General features: G+C 45.2%; 1 protein-coding gene across 2 annotated transcripts in view; it reads left to right on the forward strand.

Moving 5' to 3' along the window:
* The first annotated feature begins 6 nt into the window (after positions 1–6).
* The window catches only part of Gfod1 (glucose-fructose oxidoreductase domain containing 1), a 100,161-nt gene continuing 80,078 nt past the window's right edge, over positions 7–20,089 (forward strand). The window contains exon 1 of one of the 2 annotated variants that reach the window (XM_010622888.2): positions 7–278. In XM_010622888.2, the coding sequence (XP_010621190.1) occupies positions 26–278 (253 nt within the window). In that variant the 5' untranslated portion in view covers positions 7–25. Of the gene's footprint in view, positions 279–377; positions 723–20,089 lie in introns of those variants that run through there. The other variant, XM_033761912.1, reaches the window with a different exon arrangement.

A 20,089-nucleotide genomic window follows, 5' to 3' on the forward strand; every position in this document is an offset into this window, starting at 1 on the left:
CCGGACCCGGAGGACCCGAGCAGCCATGCTTCCCGGGGTGGGCGTGTTCGGCACCAGCCTCACGGCCCGTGTCATCATCCCGCTGCTGAAAGACGAGGGCTTCGCGGTGAAGGCGCTGTGGGGCCGCACGCAGGAAGAAGCGGAGGAGCTGGCCAAGGAGATGAGCGTCCCCTTCTACACTAGCCGCATTGACGAGGTGCTGCTCCATCCTGACGTAGACCTGGTGTGCATCAACCTGCCACCACCCCTCACTAGGCAGATCGCCGTCAAAACCCTGGGTGAGTGCCCCCCAACCTCCTCTCCCCGATGCCTTTCTCTCGCACCCTCCGCACCCCAGAAGCGTACACTGCCTTTGCCCTGCCCTGGCGGGGCGGGGTCCATATCCTACTCGCATTCCTCCTTCCCTAGTCCCTGGCCTCCCCCACGCCCGCCCTGCTCTCTCCTGGCTCCACCTAGACGCGCTGACCCACATGTGTGGCGCGGCGAACGGAGGAGGCGTGGGTCCCGGGGATCCGGATAGGAGAGGAGTTGCTCCCGGGAGAGAAGAAACAGTCTCCAGCTGTGTGCGCAGCGCCGCGCGTGGTCGTGCGCGCTCACCTGGGAGAGAAGCGTGCGAGGCCAGAAACGCCTGAATAAAGGGCTGCACACGTGTCTTGGGTTTTCCTGGAGCGACAGAGTACACAGAGTACCTGGTTTTTCGGCAGCTGGGGCGCCATGCTAGGGTATTTGTTTCCACCCTGAGAGTTTCCTGCGGAATTATTTCGTCGGTGTTGGAGGCGAGGATGATGGGAGTGTTTGGCTGGAGGGGGCATCTGTGAGAACATTTTCAGAGGCGTTAGGGGTTAGTAAAGATTGGTTCGGTGAAACCAGAGGAATTTCACCTTCGAGCGCACCGATTTGAAATAGTGGATCTCACATTTTTAGGGGATGGGCATTGTAGTTCCAGAGGCGTGGGTGCTTTGGAAAAGGCCAAACTCTGCCAGGTGTTTTTTTTTTTTTTTTTTGAGTGGGTACCTCCTCAATTCCCCGCAGGCGTAGCTCTGTGGCGTGGAGGTGACCAGCAGACTGCGGGTGAGATCGCTGCCCCGCCGTTCTGCCCGCACCCTTGCCCAGCCTGTGTGAAGACTCTGGGCTTGGGGGAAAGAGCAGCACATGTTGTGTCCAGCTGTATGTCACACATACCCAAAACTACAGCAGGAAGGCCACTTACTCCTTACTATAGCACGGAATGTACTGCAATCACCTTTGAAAGTTGAAGTTTTTATTGGTGAGGAAAAGGACAAAGCGTCTGTCAAGGTGGAATGGATGTAGGGTTCCTCGACGGCCTGGCTCATGGTTGTCAGGGTTTAGCATTAATTAAGCTTCTGGCCCTTTGCAACCTTTTCTTTCTTTCTTTTTTTTTTTTTTTTTTTTTTTTTTTTTTTTTTTTTTTTTTTTTTTTTTTTTTTTTGTGGGGAGGCCCAAATTTGAATGCCATTGCATCCTGGAGAATATTTCTTTTCAACCTGATGGAACATTTATGTTGGGTAGCTAACTAACTCCCTTGTTCACATGGAATCTGTATGTATAAAATAGATGATAAGCAAGCTGCAGCATAAATATATTAGGGCCGTGAGTATAAACTGGTCTCCTTGAGCTGGTTCTGGCATATCAGAAGAGCTCAGGCGGAGCACCACTTCTCCCCTGCATGGTGGCCCAGCCCTGGGGGCAGTCACAGGAAACACCCCAGAGTAGGGATCGGCAGTCTAGGAAACAGGGATTTTCCTGTGTCCTCACTGTTTCTAGCTCTTTGGCCCTGAAGGTCTTTGGGGAAATCTGGCTTTAAGAGTTGTGGTCTAGAGTAGGATACTTTTTCTGGTTTTGTTTTCAAATATTCCTGTGCAGACAGGGGCTGTAGCTCAGTGGCACAGGACTTGCCTAGCATGCACAGGGCGCTGGGTTTGATCCCAGCTGGTGGGCAATGTGAGTTACTTGTTCAAAGTCAAGTGCAAGAAGCATAACAGACTTAGTTTCATAAGTATGACAAGGGGCCTGAGATGTAGCTCAGTGGCAGAGCACTTACCTAGCATGTGCAGGGATTTGGGTTCATTCAACTCCTCGTACTAGAAAAGAAAAAAAAAATCTATGACTAAGGAATAGGATTTTGTTCATATTTTCATAGTAGGTTTTGGACTTTCTTTTTTTTAAGTACTCTTTTTGTAATTCAAAGTAATAAAGTAGTTTACGATTACAGAAAATGTGGAAGTGCTAGACTTCCTTTAGATGTGGCTGGGGTTTTTAGTCTTGCGCCGTCTTCAGCTTCCCTAGAAGAATCCTTGGATGGGGCTGTCTGGGTTGTGCCTGTGATTACACAGTGGTGTGGTTATTTTGGTTGGCTTCCCAGTCATGGTTAGAGGCTCGACACACAACATAGGAAGTGAAAAACCCCAACAGTTGTCAGGCCGTTAGGGGTTTGTAGATATTAGTGTTTGGCTGGAGTCGAAACCAGCTATCCTTTGGTCCTTGTGATGTGTCCTTCTTTAAGCAAAAGCTGGGGCTTTGAGCTGCTTGCTCAAGGAAGGAGATAAATCTATGGTCTTCAGTCCATATCTATAATGGGTCCCGGGACAACGATGGCCTCAGAGAAGAATGAGACTTTGAGTCAACTGAATCATGCACATCTTCCTTAAATTTCTAGAAATTTCCTTAAATTCTCTACCTCAGTGGCCCTGGCATTTCTTTGTTGTAGAGATACTTCTACTGTGTGCAATCTGTATGCTGTCCAAGGGTACCTTTCAGTACGTACTATGTGCCAGGCTGTGTGGTAGGCTCTGTGTAGAAATCAGTTCATGACTAAAATAACCCTTTAAGGTGGATATTAATCCCATTTTACAAACGAGGCAGCTGAGGTCTGGAGACCTGTGTTGATTTGTCCAAGGACTTGCAGCTAGAATTTGCACCACCCACCCTCTGAACTCACTCCTTCACTGCAGCTCCTTCTGCCTGGCAGCAGTAGCCCACACAACACTGCCAGAGCTGTCCTGGATCCATTCGGGATCCCTTTCGGATCCCTTTGTACCCCACCCTTGGAATCAGTTCCCTCTCGGGGTCAGTGCTGTCTCCCAAGTACCTGTGTATCTGTTCCCCCTTCTGTGACACTGTTTCCACGCAGAAGTCTAGATCCATCCCTAGTTTCTGAATTAGGCTCCAGGCGGTCCCCACCTCCCTTCTACACTGCAGCTAGTTATGTTGGAGAACTACAGACCTGGCCCTGCCGCTGTTTCCCCTTTTGTGAACTCTGTCCCTTCCAGGAAAGGCTTAATTTATAGCACCAAGGCAAGAGCTGGTGCAAGGGGCTTCAGCTAAGATGCTACTGGCATTTCCTGGAAGGGACCCTGTTGGCATCTATACCCAGGCCTCTGTCAGGAACACCTCGGTCCCCTTGTGGCTGTGATTGATAATGTTTGACCTTCCAGAGAGGCTCTTAGTGCTCCTGGAATCCTTCCATTCCACCGCCTCTGCTCTGGCTGCTGGATTTTCAGCACCAAGCGCCTGCATCTTTCCAGCACTCATTTGAGTGCATTTGTTTAAATTTTAAATTTTATTTAGTTATTTTGAATAGATTATATAGCCCCATGGTACAATTTTCGAATGCTATAATAGGTACACTGTGGAGAGTAAATGTACCCTAGCCCCTGTCATCCAGCAAAGGCAATCAACATTATCTATCTTTTTTTTTTTAATGTTTCCTATTCAAATTTTTTTTGAGGTGTGTATGGCAAATACAGGCCTGAGAATGTTTAAATCCTTTTTAGACAATGGTAAGATCCCATTCATACTGTTATATGCTTTGCTCTTGTCATGCAGCAATGTTACCTTGAAAATTTAAACATTAAAAATGTAATATCTTTAAAATTACTTGATATTACCTAAAACTTTAGATGATATGTGTGTATATGCATAAAATTATTTTTTTAAATCTGCGCATTGGTGCTGCATATCTCTGGGTTCCATATCTGCGGATTCAATCAACTGTGACTTATAAATACTTAAAAATTTGTATCTTTATTGAACATGTCATTTTTATTTGTCATTCCCTAAATGATGCAGCGGGACAACTATGTACATAGCATTTGCATTGTATTATAAGTAATCTAGAGATTAAAGCATCTGGGAGGATTTGCATAGGTTCTTTGCAAACATAGTGCCGTTTTATATAAGAGACTTGAGTATCTATGGGTTTTGGTACCCTTGGGAGTCCTAGAACCAACTTTCTGCAGATATTGAATGACACCTGCATACACGTACACAGGTGTATGTGTGTAATACCGTACATATATGGTGTAGAGCTCAGACTAGGAAGGCATCCTTGTTTTTTATTTTGGCTACATAGTATATCATTGTATGAATAAATCAAGACTTAGTTAACCAGTTCCCTTTTACTCAACAACATCCAGGTCACTTTCTTTCTTTTGCTTATGCAAACGCGAAGTGAGTACTCTTGAGCGTTCTGTGTCACTCTGTGCACATATCAGTCTGTTTGTAGGAAAACTATGTGAACTGAGAGCTGGTCACAGAGGGTGTGCTTATTTCACGTAAAGATATTGCCAGATTAACTGCACCTGCAGTGACTTTGCATTTTTGTCATTTTCCCCTTGTGCCTCTTCCCCTAAGGCCTTGACTGCCAAGTGCCTGAAGGTAGAAGGCTCAGCGATTCACTGTAGTAGACGAATGCACTAAGCCAGCCTGCTGCCTGCCCAGTTCCAGTCTTTGCTTATCTATCCTCTATACAGTGGAAAAAGTATGTATAAGACAATTCAAAAGCCATGCATATACATGCGCACATATGCATAATTCTCTCTGCTCTCAGTGGTTCCCATGCCATTTGGAATAGTATGCAGGCTCCTCTTACCATGATCTGGTTAGTGTGGAATGGCCCCGCCTCGCCCATCTCTCCCACATCTTTGGCAACTGCACCCTCTCTGGGACTTACTGCCCTTGAACAGTTGGGTTGCTTTCTGTTTCTGCAGGACCCCACCCACTTTCCTGACTCGAGGCCTTTGTACTACTCTTGCCCTGGCCTAGAAGGTTCTCTCCTTGCTTCTCTGAATGGCCAGCTCTTTCTCACTTTTGAGTTGCAGCTTTAAATATAATTTGGGAGAGAAGCCTTTCTGGATTCTCTCCTTCCAATCAAAAGTTTCTCCTACGCATCCCAGTCATGCCTCTGTCATCCTTCCTATCTTCTGTGTGACACTTGTCAGTTTGTGATGATCTCTTTTGCTTGCATTTTTGTCTTCTTAGTTGCTGTTTGTCTCACCAGCTGAAAGATAAGGCCCTTGTTTGTCTTGCTCATAGACAAGGGACATGCTATCTTCTTAGGTGTGCCAGCCTCCTAGTCCCCTAGTAGACATACTGCACGCATCTGTTGAGTGATGAACAAGTGTGCATTGCATTTCCATTGCGTGAATGTGTGTCTCTGGGAGATAGAAAGTCACCATCGAGATGTGTCCATGAACTGGCATTTCTGTGCTGTGTGCACTAGCTGGCCGCCTTTCCATCTTTAACATGCAGTTCTGTCACCTGGGGAGATCTCTTCAAAATGCAGGCTTCTGGGTGGGACCCGAGGTTGACTATTTCTTGCCAGCTGTCTCAGTCACTGCTGATGCTGGCACAGCCAGACACTAGAGATAAGCTACCCACTGCCTTAGGGAACAGAGGGCGTCTCCTGCCATGAGTAATCACCTGCCAGGAGAACTGTGCCAAAGTACCTGCTGTCTTGTGTGGAATGTGCAGGTGTCTGTTTTCATGACCCCTGTCCTGGTTTTGGAGACTGCTGTTCACATTCTCTTGGTGAAGGGTCCCTGTGGGAATGGAAGGTTTGCCTGGGGCTGTGAGGCTGGTGGCTTTTGTGAGGCTTGGGTCTTTCTCCTGCACACAGATCGAGTCCCAACTTGCTCTGCATCCTTAGCTGAGGCCCTACCTGGAGCAGCTGCCCTTTCCTGTGCTACTTCCCAGACACAGCAGTTGCCTCACAGCGAGGGCTGAGGAAGGAGGCCCTCCATGCCGCACCAGCTGAGATGTCGCTGCAGATAATGACAGGGCTGTGCTTGAACCTGATAGTGACCGTTTTGAAACCCCACATTTCCAGTTCTTCCTTCCCTGAGGTTTCTTCTGGATCCATTCCTGTCTTAATACTGTGTGCAGAAACAGTGATTGTATTTTTCTCCCTTGGTGTCCCCACCACCCACCCCGTTGCACCACAGGAAATGATTTTGTCCTAGCATTTGGTATAGAGTGGAGAAAGCCCTTGGGCACTGTGTAAATGAAAGAAATTCCTCTATTTACAGTGCGGAAAAGTCGAGCTTCACTGGTCTCATTTCATCTACCTGAAATTAGGTGCGAGTGAGTGATTATCTTGTGGGTGGTGTCTGGCTTTGCAAACGGACAATTCTTCAGAAATTTAAATTGGAGTGAGAAGAAGTTAAATGAAGAAGTAGGATAGTTTGATATCTCAAACAGAGGAAGAATGACAACAAAAACAAAAAAGGTGGAAGTGAATAGTGTGTTCTAAGAGTTTCACCAAGAAAGGAAAAAGGCTGCTTGTTACATGTTTTGATTCAGGGCCATCATGGCCCCTGGGAGCATCATAAGACAATGTGCTTCACAAGACCAAAAACTAATGGGAAGGGTGGATGGGTTACTAACTGTGTGGCTTTGGGGGAGCTCCCTATCCTTCCCACGCTTCAGTTTTCTTGCTGATAAATCGTGTGCTGTGACCATTACAGTGAGGCGGTTTGTAAAGACTTGGCCTGCGTTTCCCTTGCTTATCTGTATCAGCTCAATACACATTTGACTTGATTTTTTCCCAGTGGGATCGATTCTCTGGCCTTTTCTACATGGTGCTTTTGAGGATTTTTCCCCCTTATCTTCTGAAGAGATGAGGCCCTCTGCCAGATTCAGAGAATACAGTTAAAAGTTCACTTATTTTTAAAAGATATGTGTTTCCTGCAAATCCAGTACAGTTAGTCCTGTGTATCTGTGGGTTCCACATGCTCAGATTCACCCAACTGCAGATTGAACATATTTGAAAAAGGAAAGCACATCTGTATTGAAAATGTACAGATGCTGTTCTTGTCATTATAACCTAAGTAATAATGAACTATTTACAAAGCACTTACATTATATTAATATAAATAATCTACAGATGATTTAAATCATCTACAGGAAGATATGCACATGTTATATACATGTAGTATGCTGTTTTAAATAAGGGAGTTGAGCATCGGAGGATTTGGGTATCCCGGGGATCTTGGAACCAATCTCTGGTGGATACTGAGGGACCCCAGTGATGTGGTCAGTTCACAGTCATGTGATCATTAGGAGACACGAATGGTACTGCCAGGTGTCCAGTGTGCTCCTGTGAACATTTATCATCGTTTGTGATGAGGATGAATTTCACAGCAGGTACGAGGCCAGGTTTTGGGTCCTGGACCATGATCTCCCGGTTTCACTCTGCTCCCATCATCTGTGCATCTTTACACCATCCTCCCCTGCTTCGCAAGTCTAGGGGTAGACAGAAAGCTGTCCACACGCAGCTCCCAGATATACGCAGTACACACAGGTTTAGCCACCTGGAAAGTGCAGCCCCCACCCAGTTGTCCCTGCCTGTCACATGCCCTCTCCTGGCCCAGTCTTTCTTCCACAGTGTAGGGAACAGGTCCGCAATGCTTCTGTGACCACTCAGCTGGAGGGCAATGTGGGTGGAGGGATTGAGAGTTGTCATTTCGAACCGAGCAGCTCTCCTGTGATGCAGTCTTGAGTAACATTTTTATGTGGAGGGACATTTCTTGATCATGTCAACTATCCACTTTATGAAATACACATTTGGTGTTTCACAGCTTTTGTAATGACCACAGTAAAACAGCAGAAGGAAATAATACATGTGACCATCTAATGACACCAGCCTTGTTTTACTTAAGTATAAGATGTAAATATTTTAAAAGTACAGGAGTCCCTCTTATTTGTGGGAAATCTGTTCTAAGACTCTCCCAGTAGATGCCCGAAACTGGGATAGTACCAAACCATATATAGATATTGTTTGTTCCTATACATATATGATACAGTTCAATTCATACATTAGGCACAGTAAGAGATTGACAGTGACCTATTATGATAATAGACACAGAGCAATCATAACAATATAATAAGTCATGTGAGATTGTTCTCTCTTTTTTTCAAAATATCTGTTTGGACTGGGCTCATCCTTCTCATAGAGGTGTGAGATGATACAGCACTCCTGTGACAAGATGAAGGGAGGTAAATGGTACAGGCCCAGCCTAGAGGGCTACTGTAAGTGATGGGAAAGTAAATAAAGTAAATAAAGGTACCCGCTGCATGGAGATGCATGGCCACATGGTGTGAGCGAGCAGCCCCAGGATGAAGCTCACTGTTTCTTTGCTCACGTGTCAGTGTAGGTCCTTGAAGGACTCAGGAGTCAGGACAAATACGGAGGCCCCTGAGGAAGCAGGGTTTTGGCCTTCTGAATGCTTTTGTGTGGTAACTGCACGCAGGGCTCCAGTATGCCAGCCCTCCCTGTAGAGTTTGGACTTGCCCATCCCTTCAGCTGCAGGAGTCAATTCCTTAAAATAAATCTCTAGTCAGCTCCCAGCTTAAGATGTTCATCTTAACAATTTCTCACCTTCACTGTGGTGTGAAAGAGATAAGCATTCTGGGAAAGCTGTATCTGGAATTTTGAACTTGGATCTTTTCCCAGGATATTCAGTCCACCCCTCTCTTGATACTGGTGAGAGCCCCCGATCAACTCTGTGATCACAAGGGGAGACATCCTACCCTAGAGTGTGCTGTGCCTCTCGGCTGTGGGGCTGGTAGGTGAGGTGGAGTTCATGCATTTTCTGCCCATGAGGGCTTTGATGCAGGTTAGGTTTGTGGAGATGAAACCCTGTGGTAAGTGCAGGAACATTTGTACATATCACACATGTCCTGTTGGTTCTGTTTCTCCAGAGAAACCTGACTAATGCAGATTGGGGCTGGATCAAGGCTACCTGGCCAAGAGAGCAGGGTGACAAACTGCCTGAAAGTCTCGTTCCACAGGTGTGGATCTGGAAAGACTTGTTGGCTTCCAGTGAGTCCAGCTGTGGGTGTGGGTCCCCAGGAGAGCTGTGAGCCTCTGAGCTTGTGTCCCTCAGGCGAGAGGACCTCGAAGGTAGAAGTTCTTTTTGGTTCAGACTCTGGCTAGGGGAGTGTTGGGGAAAAGGCCCTGACAACCAGCGGACACTTCTCCCCATCCAGCTATGGACCTTTCTGTGGGGAACAAGGCCTCTTGGATTTAAGCCAGTCTGGGATGCCTTGGGACTTAGACTTCCCTTGAGAATACTTGGTATTCTACTGTAGAGTATTTGGAAATGCAGAAAAATAACTTTATGTGAGTATGATACAATTTTTTAAAAATTCTGATTTCTAAGTGCAGTAGCTTTTAGGGGTATTCCATCACTCCTTTCACTGGCAAAATATCCATCAACTGAAACGTTTTGGAGCCCCAAATTAAGTTGGTTTGCAGCTTTTGTGGTGCTCTTTGGGAAAAAAAAGCAATGATCTGCTTTTTCTCTCTATAGTTGACTTTTGCACAAAATTTCATATAAATGGAATCACGTACCATGTAGTCTTTTATGTCAGTTTTTTCATGTGGCATGATATTTTTTATGATCATCCATGTTGCACATAACAGAAGTTCATGTCTTTTTAATGCCAAGTTGTGTTCCATTGTTCATATGTATAAAACACATTGTGGATATCCATTCACCAGCTGACAGGTATTTTTATTATCTCATTTTTCAGCTATTATAAATAATGTTCCCATGAACATTTGCATACAAGTGTTCTCTAGATCCACATTTGCAATCCTCTTGGTTAGAGATCCAGGAGTGAAAGCGTCATTTTATGGAATGTATCTATTTAACTTTTTAAGAAACTGCTGGCCTGTTTTCTAAAGCAACTGCATCCTTTTATCTTCCCTCCAGCAATGTAGGAGAGTTCTCATTTCTGCACATCGTCACTGACACATAGTGTTGTCAGTCTTTTTCTTAAATGCCACTGTAGCTGGTATTTTGTAGATGTCATTATGAATCTGATTTTCATTTTCCTAATGCCTGATGGTGTTGAGCATCTTTTCCTAGGTTAATTATCCAGTCAGACATCTTTGCTGGTCAAATATCTATTCAAATCCCTTGTCCATTTTTAAATAGGGTTATTGTCTTCTTGCTACTGAGTTGTAAGCTCCAAATTTGTGATTTTTAAAATTGTGTTGAGGTAGCCGACTTCAGTTAAAGAAGGGATAGAGTATTTCCTTCTTTATTTTTTATTTTTGAAACTAAACAGTGGAATTAATTCTCCAACCCAAATAAAATGGGCTTTTCCAAATCCGTATGGAAAGGGCTCATTATGTAGATGACAGGGACAGCCACATAAAGATGCTGATGCCTGGGCCTGTGATGTTGGCCTTGGTCTGATAATGTCCCGACACTGTGCTAGGGCCATTTCTAATTGGCAGATTATCTGTGGTGCCCTTGGGTCTTCTAGTCCCCTATTTTGCTCAGTGTCTAGTGAGTACTTTTCTCTCATGTTTTTCCATTTATTTTTGAGTGCCCGTAGCACTGTGTGGTTGTGATTAGAAATACCCCATAGAGCCAAGGGTTTAGCTCAGGGGTTCCACCACCTGCCTCACAAGCACAAGGTCCTGAGTTTGATCCCCAGTACCAAAAGAAAAAAAGAAAGAAAGATTCCATAGAGTGTGGTTTCTCTTTGCCTTTGAGAGAAGATGCACATAGGCAAACATGACAAGGTGATGGGACGTATGATGAGGGGCAGTGAATGAGCACCCTGGGTACCCAAGCCAGAAAGGGCTTGTTTGGCACTGGAGAAAACCTCTAAATCATTATTAACTAAATCATAACCTGGCAGCTTCCCAGTGCCAGTCCACAAATGATACCAAAACAAAGTAGAGGGAAATTGGGGGAATGTTTTTATTGTGCCCCATAGAAAGCAGCCCATGTGTGAAAGGAGACGTGAAGCTGGCTGGGTCCTGGAAACGGCTGGTGAATTATTGCTTCCAGTTCACTGTTAAGCTGGAGCAAGGAGCTTGAGTGTGAGGTTACAGATAAAATGTACAAGGTGGGCGAGGAGAGGCCATGCAGTCCCCAGTGCCCTTCCCCTTGGCCAGCTGTGCCCCTCAGGAGGCGACCCTGTGATGTTGGAGGCTGCCAGCAGGCCGAGGAAGAAAACTTCCTGGGAGCTGGAATGTCCTAGAAGACCTTGGGGAGGAGCTGGGGCCTCCACTGGAGTAAGATGAGGAGGTAGGATTTAAATGATGAGAAAGGACAGCGTAGAAGTTTCTGTGAGATAAGAGCCATCCTCAAGGAACCACCCAGCTCTGCAGAAGCCCCCAGAGCTGTGTTTCCCACAGTTGACTGCCTAGGACAAAGTTATAGTGGTTTAAGAATGTCCTGAATTCTCAGTAATTCATTACAAAGTCCCCAGAGGAGAAATGAGATTCCCAATGCTTAGAATGGATACTATTTGAGGCAAAGGAAAGGCCAATTACCTTGACTTGATCATGTACAGAATTAATGCACTGTAGTCTATACATAAATATAAATGTTATATGTCAATTACAAAAACAATGTCCAAAACTCAAAAAAAATTTTGGTAGTAAGCAGGTCAAGGCTACTTGTGTTGTTTTTGCCCCTTAGGTTCCAAATAATGACAGCAACAAAGGGTCAGCAAGGGAAGCAGCTGGCAAAGAACCTGGTTAAGAGGCTCCCAGGTGGCCACCTTAAAGGGTCTGAAAAAAGCTGTGCGAATCGATTGGGTCTGAACTTCTGTAAAGACAGAGCTCTGTGTGCAGTGGAGTTGACTGTGGGTTGGCCAGAATGGCTTGCATTTATGGGCTGGTGGTGGCAGATCGTGTCCCCTTGTTATACAGTGGAGCCCTGCTAGTGTTTGACTGTGGTTCATCTCTGGAACTCACATTGAAATCAATCCCTGTTGCGAGTTGGGACCAGGTTGGGACCTTTAAGAGATGATGAGGGCTTTGTCCTTGTAAGTGGATTAATCCATTTGTGTGATTAATGGATTCATGCATTAATGGGTTATCTCAAGGGTGGGTCTGCTATAGAAGCCAATTTGGTAACAGTCTTGTGCATTCACTGTCTTGGGCCATATTCTCCCCTGTGTCAGCAAGGAGGCCATCACTGGGCACAGCCCCTTGACTTTGGACCAGAACTGCGAGCCAAAATATGCCCCTTTTCTTTATAACTTAACGGTCTGTAGTAGTGTGACATGAGCAACAGGAAATGGACTAAGATGAGCTCCTTGTGGTGTGAGGATCAGAGCTGAACTGAGGCCACAATGTACTGGATGAGTAAAGGATGCAGTGATGGATGGAGGGCATTCACACGTGACATACGGCCATGCCTGTCAGCGTCAGGAGGTGAGAACTCATGGAGGTGATGGCTGTGAGGCCATGGCAGAGCATCTGTTGTCGTAGGTGGTGGCTTGAGGAAGAGGCTCCGGAGGTAGAATGAATAGTGAATTCATGCCTTAGAATCCAGAAATCTGTCAACAAAGCCCTGTGACGTTACTGCTCTTTAAAAAGATCTCCAGATGTGACAATTGTGGGTGTCTAGCGATATTTCCAAAAGAAAAATTCCTCGTCGAATTTGGTGTCATTGTGTTGAAGGTAGTGATACGCTCTGACTTTTTTCATCTGTGGAAAAGTTGGCGGTTTTCAGAGATTGGGCTCCGGACTTTAGAAATCCTGAGGGAATGCAGTGATGGGTGTGTGGGAGCCACACAGCCTGGTTGGATCCGGCTGGGCCTTGCTGTGTAACTGTGGACACTTCATTTTTCTGAGCTTAGTTTTCTTTATCTGGATATTGGAAATACCCAGTTTTGAAGGTTGTTGAGCTGAATAGGGCTTTGTTTAAAAGAAGCGCTCAATAAACATGAGAATCCTACTTAAACTGAATATAAGACGATGTACTGTCCATTCACTCTTTCTCGAAGAAGCATTTTTTGAGCACTGGCTGTATATTGGACACTGTCTAGTCTGTGCTCAGTGTAGTAGCCATTAACCAAATGTGGCTCTATTTCATAAATTAAAATGAGGTAAGATGATTCATTTCCTCAGTTATTCTAGCCACATTTGAAGTGCCGGAAGGCCACACGTGGCTGGCTTGTGGCTGCCATATTGGAATCTGCAACCCTGAACATTTTCATCCTTTGCAGAAAGTTGTTGGACACTTCTAATCTCAAGGCCACTGGTATCTGAGCAAAACAGTCATTTGTGCTTGATCTAAACATGGGTTTTTGAGAAATCCAAACTGTTGGGTGTATTTAATTTTTTTCAAGGACTGAGATGACAGGGTGTCTACACCCCGGAGTACTGGTGTCTCAGAACTAATTAGTAGAGGTCTTACAAGGTCTGGGCACAGCCTTCTTGATTCATTATCTAGGACTTTATTAGTAATAAGAAGGCCATGTGCTGGGGAGTATTTCCTAAATTATCCACAAGATTTGGGAATGGAGCACCGGATAAATTATGCTCCCCCCACTCCCACCTTCCTTCAGTTTAATCACAGGACTTTAGGTAATCAGTGGCACAGATCAGAGTAGAATGGTACCCTGCCAGAAGCTCAGCTTTGCCCCCTCAGCAGTCTTCTGAGGGACTGGCCTTTTTGGTGAGTGTAGAGACACAAAGACAAAGGGAGAAGATGTGTCTAGATGTCAGTCTCTTAATCCTGTGAGAAACTTCCAGAACATTTAGCAACCAATTCCTGAAGACCTAGTGGAGGGGAAGAATTCTGAGTTCATAGGAAGGTGGCTATTATGGTTTGGGTCAACAGTGTACTCAAAAGGCACATGTGTTCAGAGGTGGGATTTTTGGAAGCTGGTTGGATCATGTGGGAATTGACCTTATTAATGATTTAATCCATTGATGCATTCATAGGCTGTTGGGTATGTTCCTATTGGAAAAAATAGGTCACTTCTTATTTCCTTTGCAGAGAGTATCCTTTCCACAGCCCCTTACTCTCACTTGGGCTCTTCCCCTGCTCTCTGCTTCTGGCTACCATCTGTTGAGTACTTTTCCTCCACTATACCCTTCTGCCATGATGTTTCTGCCTTGCGGCCAGCCGACCATGGACTGAAACCTCTGAAACTGAGCCACATTAAACCTTTCTTCCTTTAAGTGTGTATGCCAGGTATTTTGTCCCAGCAATGGAAAACTCAGCAAGTGTAGTGGCTTTCTGCTTTACTGCCACATCCTATGTAACTTTGGGGAAGCAAGAGTGCTGACTTTTATTCCTTTTCTCTCTCATTTCCCTATCTTTTTCTTCAATTGAGGGGAAAGACTCAATAAATACAAGAGCATATAGCTTCAACTAATAGGTAATCACTATTTTGCTAATTATTATTGCCCCCCCCTTTGAGTCCCATTAGCATTGCAAAAGCAAGATCCATTTGTGTGAGCATTCCTCAGGGAGCTGGGGCTGCTACGAAGGATGTTCCAGCTTGCAGGAGCTGGGAGGAAGAGGCGAGGGTGTGAGCACACACTTGCCCCAGTGTGCTTCTGCCAGGGTGACTTGTGAGTGCAGTCAAGGGCAAAGTAATGATTTTAGATGACTTGTTATTTAACTGTGTCCCTGGAAGCTCTGCTGTCTCCTACATGAATATGAATAATCAAAGTGGGTGGTGGAAAATGAGATTTATTCCCCTCCCATGTCTCCTTACCCTTTCCAAAGGAGCTGGGACAGCAACAGTGGAGGAAAACTCAGCAGGCATAAAGATAAAGGGGGAAATGCCTTGCGGTTTTGTTTGTGTGAGCTTCTGTGCTCTCCAGCACTGCCCACGTGGGACCTTTGTTTACACCTCTTGGATGCTGCTCTCCAGAGTCCTGGGGGACAGGTTTGGAGCCCTGGGGGGATGCAGCCTGTCTGATTTAATATGCACAGCCATTCACATCCAGGGCACACAGGCAGCCTGCCGTTCTCTGGGAGGCCCATGGGTACCACAATGCTACATTTGTCTGTGAAGTGAGATTTAGCAGCTTGCTCTTGCCTGAGCAGCTGCCTCCATCCACAGCTTGTGCATGTGGGGATTCCAGGAGCGATGTGCCTCCCCTGCTGACCCTGGCTCTTCCTCTTTCCAGCCCCTGGTCCCAGGCATGGTTATGCTGACTGATGTGCTGTCACATCTGGGACCAAGGCAGCCAGCGGGATTTCGATGGGTACATCCTTGGACAGGATTCAACATTTGTGTTCCTCACCTGTTTACTGAGTGCCTTCAGGTGGAGGTGTTATTCTGGGTCATGGGAGGAAGAAGAGGTCAAAGAATATGAGAGGTAGCATCTACTCTGAAGGAGCTTATGATGTATCCAGAATCTAGCATTTTTGAAGAAAAGAGCAATTAACATTTTATAGAGTACTTCTGGAGTGGCAGGTCTGGAGTCCAGCATGGTACACGTGTTAGTGTCTTAGCATCTCACAGCCAGTCTCCCAGGTAGGCATTTAGCACCTCCCACTTGCAAATGAGACATTTACTGGAGGGAGGTTAAAGCTTGCGTCATGGATTCTAAGGTATTTGTTCATCGTGCATTTTACCATCTAAAATATCGATATATCTTAAGAGACTTCTTTCTTGGGAATGAGTAAAATAACTGTAGATCTTTGCAGCTGTGTCTTGGGTTCTGTGAAACATGATACTTCGTTAGGTTCACTCAGCCAAAAAGAGTAAGATTGAGAATTCGACTGGGGTTTGTTTGAGCAGAGCATGAGCATTTGCTGGCTTCATACGCTGCAAAGTCAGTGGTCTGTACCGACAAAGCCCATTTAATTTTCACTGTCAAAGTACAGAAAGGAGAAGGGAGGACTGAGCTGGAGCCCACATCTAATTTGAATGAATGCCTGAGGAGACAGTAGTAGGGCGGTCGACACCCATGTAGACCACTCCCTCCCTTGCATGGCTGAGTTCTGAGAAGTCCTCAAGCATAGGCTTGCATGTGTTTATTATTATCACAATGCCCCGTGGCCAGCACTTGCAGACAAGAAGCAAGGTCTGTTGAATTCCATGGCTGACCTGGATTCCGAAAGCAAAACTAAGGATGCCATAGGAGGAGTGATAGCCAGTTCCACTGCTGGGCTTTGCACCCCGTTGGCTTGATCTGCATGGTCCTTATGTGCCAAAATGAACATGGCCCCATGTGAGCTTGACTTAGTCATTTTTCTAAGAAGCTAATGTGAAAAGCAGAGAAGTAGAAGGGAGACTGGCTGGGGGTTTGGTATTGTCAATGAAAGGCTGCGCGGAGCAGAATATTCCTGGCAACCAGAATTTATGATGCCCAAGGGAAACTGAGTTTCAGAGGAGCTGTGTGGCTTCCCAGGAGTTGATCACTGACAGCCAAGGCCAGACCAAATCTGGGGTCTCCTGAGAGTGTGCCACTTACCCTGCGGGATCCTATAATCACTTGGGGCCTCTGTTTCTCTGGCAAGGAGGAGAATGAGAAGGTTGACTTCTAGGAAGGTCTCCCAAGGAAACAAAATAATAACAATGAAAGGTTTGTAATTAGCAAAACACTAGAAACAAATAAATGTTCTACAGCAGCAGAGCAGTTAGGTAGATAGGGGAAATGCAAGTGATTAATTACCGAATAGCTGTTGGAATTATGTATGGGAAGACTGTAGCAAAATGGAACATGTTCTCATGGTATAATTATAGGAAAAGAAAAAGGGTACTGAAGTATCCATATATTAATGATGACAGCTTGTTTAGCAATACTCCTGCCACATCCTTGCCCAGAAAATTAAAGTCTGGTAGGTAATAAGCCCATATCCTTATTATAAAGCCATGAAATTATGTATTTTTTTCCTTCTCTACATTTTCAATTTTTAAAAATGTGATCATAATAGGAAAAATAAATTTCTCATTCAAAAGAAACTGACAGGGCTGAGGATGTCACTCAGTAATAGAGAGCACTATGGTCTAACATGCTTGAGGCCCTGGGTTTGCTCTGCAGCACCGCAAAAACAACACCCCCTACACAAAAGAAAAACAGATCTACAATAATAAAAGAAAGAATAACATGGAAAAATGGTTGGACTGGGGGACTCTCCAGTTCTTCCTTCTACCCTGTGGCCCTCAAGCAGGTAAAGAGATGTTTGGTGGAAGAAAGATAAGTCCATATTGGCCAAAGAGAAAGGAGAGTCTTCTAAAAAGTGGAAGGGGATGAATAAAGGTCTAGGCAGTCTTGGCGAAGCTTTGGCATGTGTGCTGTATCCGGCTGTTATTACTGAAAGCTCTGAAGGTTCACCATCACGAGTCTAGGGACTTTAACCAAATAATTCAATGTGAGTGTGGGTTTGGGGACTCGTGCCTGTGGGCTAATTTATTTATAATGCTTTCCTTGTGTGGCCAGAACCCAAGCTCTGCTGCAGGATGCTGGGAAGGACCCATTGTTTTCTTTTGCCTCTAAACTTACCCCTCAATGGGAAAGGACGATCTTGTTGGCTTCAGCTTTCTGGAGTACAGGAATGGTGCAATTGAAACATTTCCGATTTTTATGTCCTCCTTTCTTTGCTGGAAGGTTTCTTTTTAGTTTGCTTCAAATTGGTATAAATTGTTAGCAGCTCTGAAACCTGGTTCTGAGGAAAGTCATCCCTTCTGGGCCCTGTGTGTGGGGCTGAGCAGCCCGAAGGGTGTCGGCCTGGGAGCCTGGACTGGTTCTTGTTCCAGCGCCACAACCAATTACCCATGAGACCTTGGGCAAGTAACTGCACCTTGCTACATTTCCCTTTCCTGTAAAAGTGCAGGCGCCAGAGTTAGGTTTTAATAGATTCTTGTAGTTCCCATCTTGGATGTCTGTTGTAATAACTTACTTTAAAAACTTGCCACCGACAGGCCAAATTATTTGGCTTGGTAAGTATTTTAAAATGCTGTTTTATTGCCATTGCTGTCATGTATTTGATTGGTGTGGTTGCTGCTTCATTTTTTCTGATGAAGTACATAAACATATAATTCTGTCTTATATTAGGAGGCAATCTTCTCTTTATCTTTGAGGAAGGAAATACATTCTAGGGGCAAAGTTATGTGGCTGGGGAGGCATAGTGAATAACTGCTTGCCAGTAGAAGTGTGTGTGTGTGTGTGGATTTATGCATGTGTTCCTGTGTGTGTGCATGTATGTGCATATATGTGTGAGCATATGTATATGTGCACACCTGTGTGTGTGGTGCATGTGCCCACTGACACATATTGTGCACTTGGTGTGTCTTTTTAAGAATTTTTAATTTCCTTTAATGACACTGCTAAGAACACATCTGTATGGGTAGGAACTCCTACCAGCTATCAAGCTGGCAATTCAGTGGGTTCAGTATAATTTCTGGGCACAGATTTATCAGCACAGTGGGCATTTGTAGCTGGCTGCTTCTACAGGTGCCTTATGAAGCGGGCTGTGTCCCACTGTGCTGAAGTTGCGGTTTTGCTAAAGAAGAAATAGTGCGCTATCCTGGGCAGATCAGGGGATATCTGTTCCAGGTTAGAGGTTGTGTCTTGGACAGTTGCTAGGAGGCTGTAGGGAAGAAGGTATTAGAGAACGCTACACTGTCATGCCTGAGTAGCTGGCAAGGGTGGCCACTTTTCCTGTGTGCACTTGCTGCAGACTGGCTCCCTGGGCAGGGACCGCTTTCCCGAAAGGAGTGGGACATGATCTTGACACTGTGTTTGTGCGGAGCCTGTCACTGATGATCCTGATCCTGACAGAGGAATTAGCCTCAGCAATCCCTTGTAAAGGTGAGACATAGGTAGGGTCTTGAAGGGAAACAAGATCTGTTTATTTCTTTCGTCTTCCCTTCCTGTATCTCCTAACTCAGATTAAAACTCCATACCATGTGGCCACCCAAAAAAGACACAATAGCATCATCTTGTATCTTCCAGAGAAGTTACATAAACTGAAGACTCACGCAGCTGCAGAGCGAAGGAGCCAGTGGAGGCTCATCTGTGTCCACAGGGGACATTTTGGGCCGCTCTGGTCTGGGGTGGCACAGATCTTTCCAGCACTGAGTTTAGACTTGGTGTCAGTGTTTGACGGTTATTGTAAATGAGGTTTCCAAAGATCCAGCCTAAGTGGAGCAGTTCTTCTTATTTATAGAGCATCCTGTTGGTCCTTCTCCATGTGATGACTTTGTCCTGTGTCACCTGGGTCCTGGATGACCCAGGTTTCATTTTAAAATTTGCTGATAGTGCACTTGGTTCTTTTTCCTTAAAAATTTTAGGGAGACAGAAAACTTGAGTAGGTAGAAAGCATTCTTTCTCAAACTGACTTCCTGTGTGATCTTGAGTATCTCAATTTTGCTGGCCTCAACTGCTTTATGAAAAGAGGTTTCTTTACACTGGGTCTCAAGGCTGCTGTGGATCAGGAGCACTGGGGCAGGTTCCAAACGTCCTGATGTCCAGGCTGAATCCCAGCCCATTTACATCCAAGTCTCTGAGGGTGGGAAGTAGGATGGAAATTTTTTAAAGCTCCCCAAAGTTGAAAAAAAAAAAAAAAGCAAAACAAAAGTACTTGTTTCCAACAGTACATTTCAAACTGTAATGCACATATCAACCTCGGGACATCTTGTTAAAATGCAGATTCTAGGTCAGTAGGTTGTAGCAGGGCCTGAGGGTCTGCATTTCTAACAAGTCTGAGGAGGAGCTGCTGCTCCTGGTTCATGGACCAATCCTGGAGGAATATGGCTTAGCACCTAAGCTTTAAATGATCCACTACGTCTCAGTACCGGCCACAAGAATTATGTTTGCAAAAATGTGACATAAGTAGCATACTGCAAGGATGAGCACAGGAGAAAGGAACAATTATTTCTAGCAGAGGAAGCCATGGAGGAGGTGGCATTTACGAGAAGATTATCAATCCAGTAAACTTCTGTTTTCTTCAGAGGAACAGAACCAACACACACACACACACACACACACACACACACACACACACACGAGGAGGAGGGAGAGAACACAAGTACAGTGGGCTAGAGATCCAGGGAGGAGTTGCTG

This window comes from Fukomys damarensis, unplaced genomic scaffold, assembly GCF_012274545.1.
Source record: "Fukomys damarensis isolate Sample0158 unplaced genomic scaffold, DMR_v1.0_HiC HiC_scaffold_10, whole genome shotgun sequence".
Classification (NCBI taxonomy): domain Eukaryota; kingdom Metazoa; phylum Chordata; class Mammalia; order Rodentia; family Bathyergidae; genus Fukomys; species Fukomys damarensis.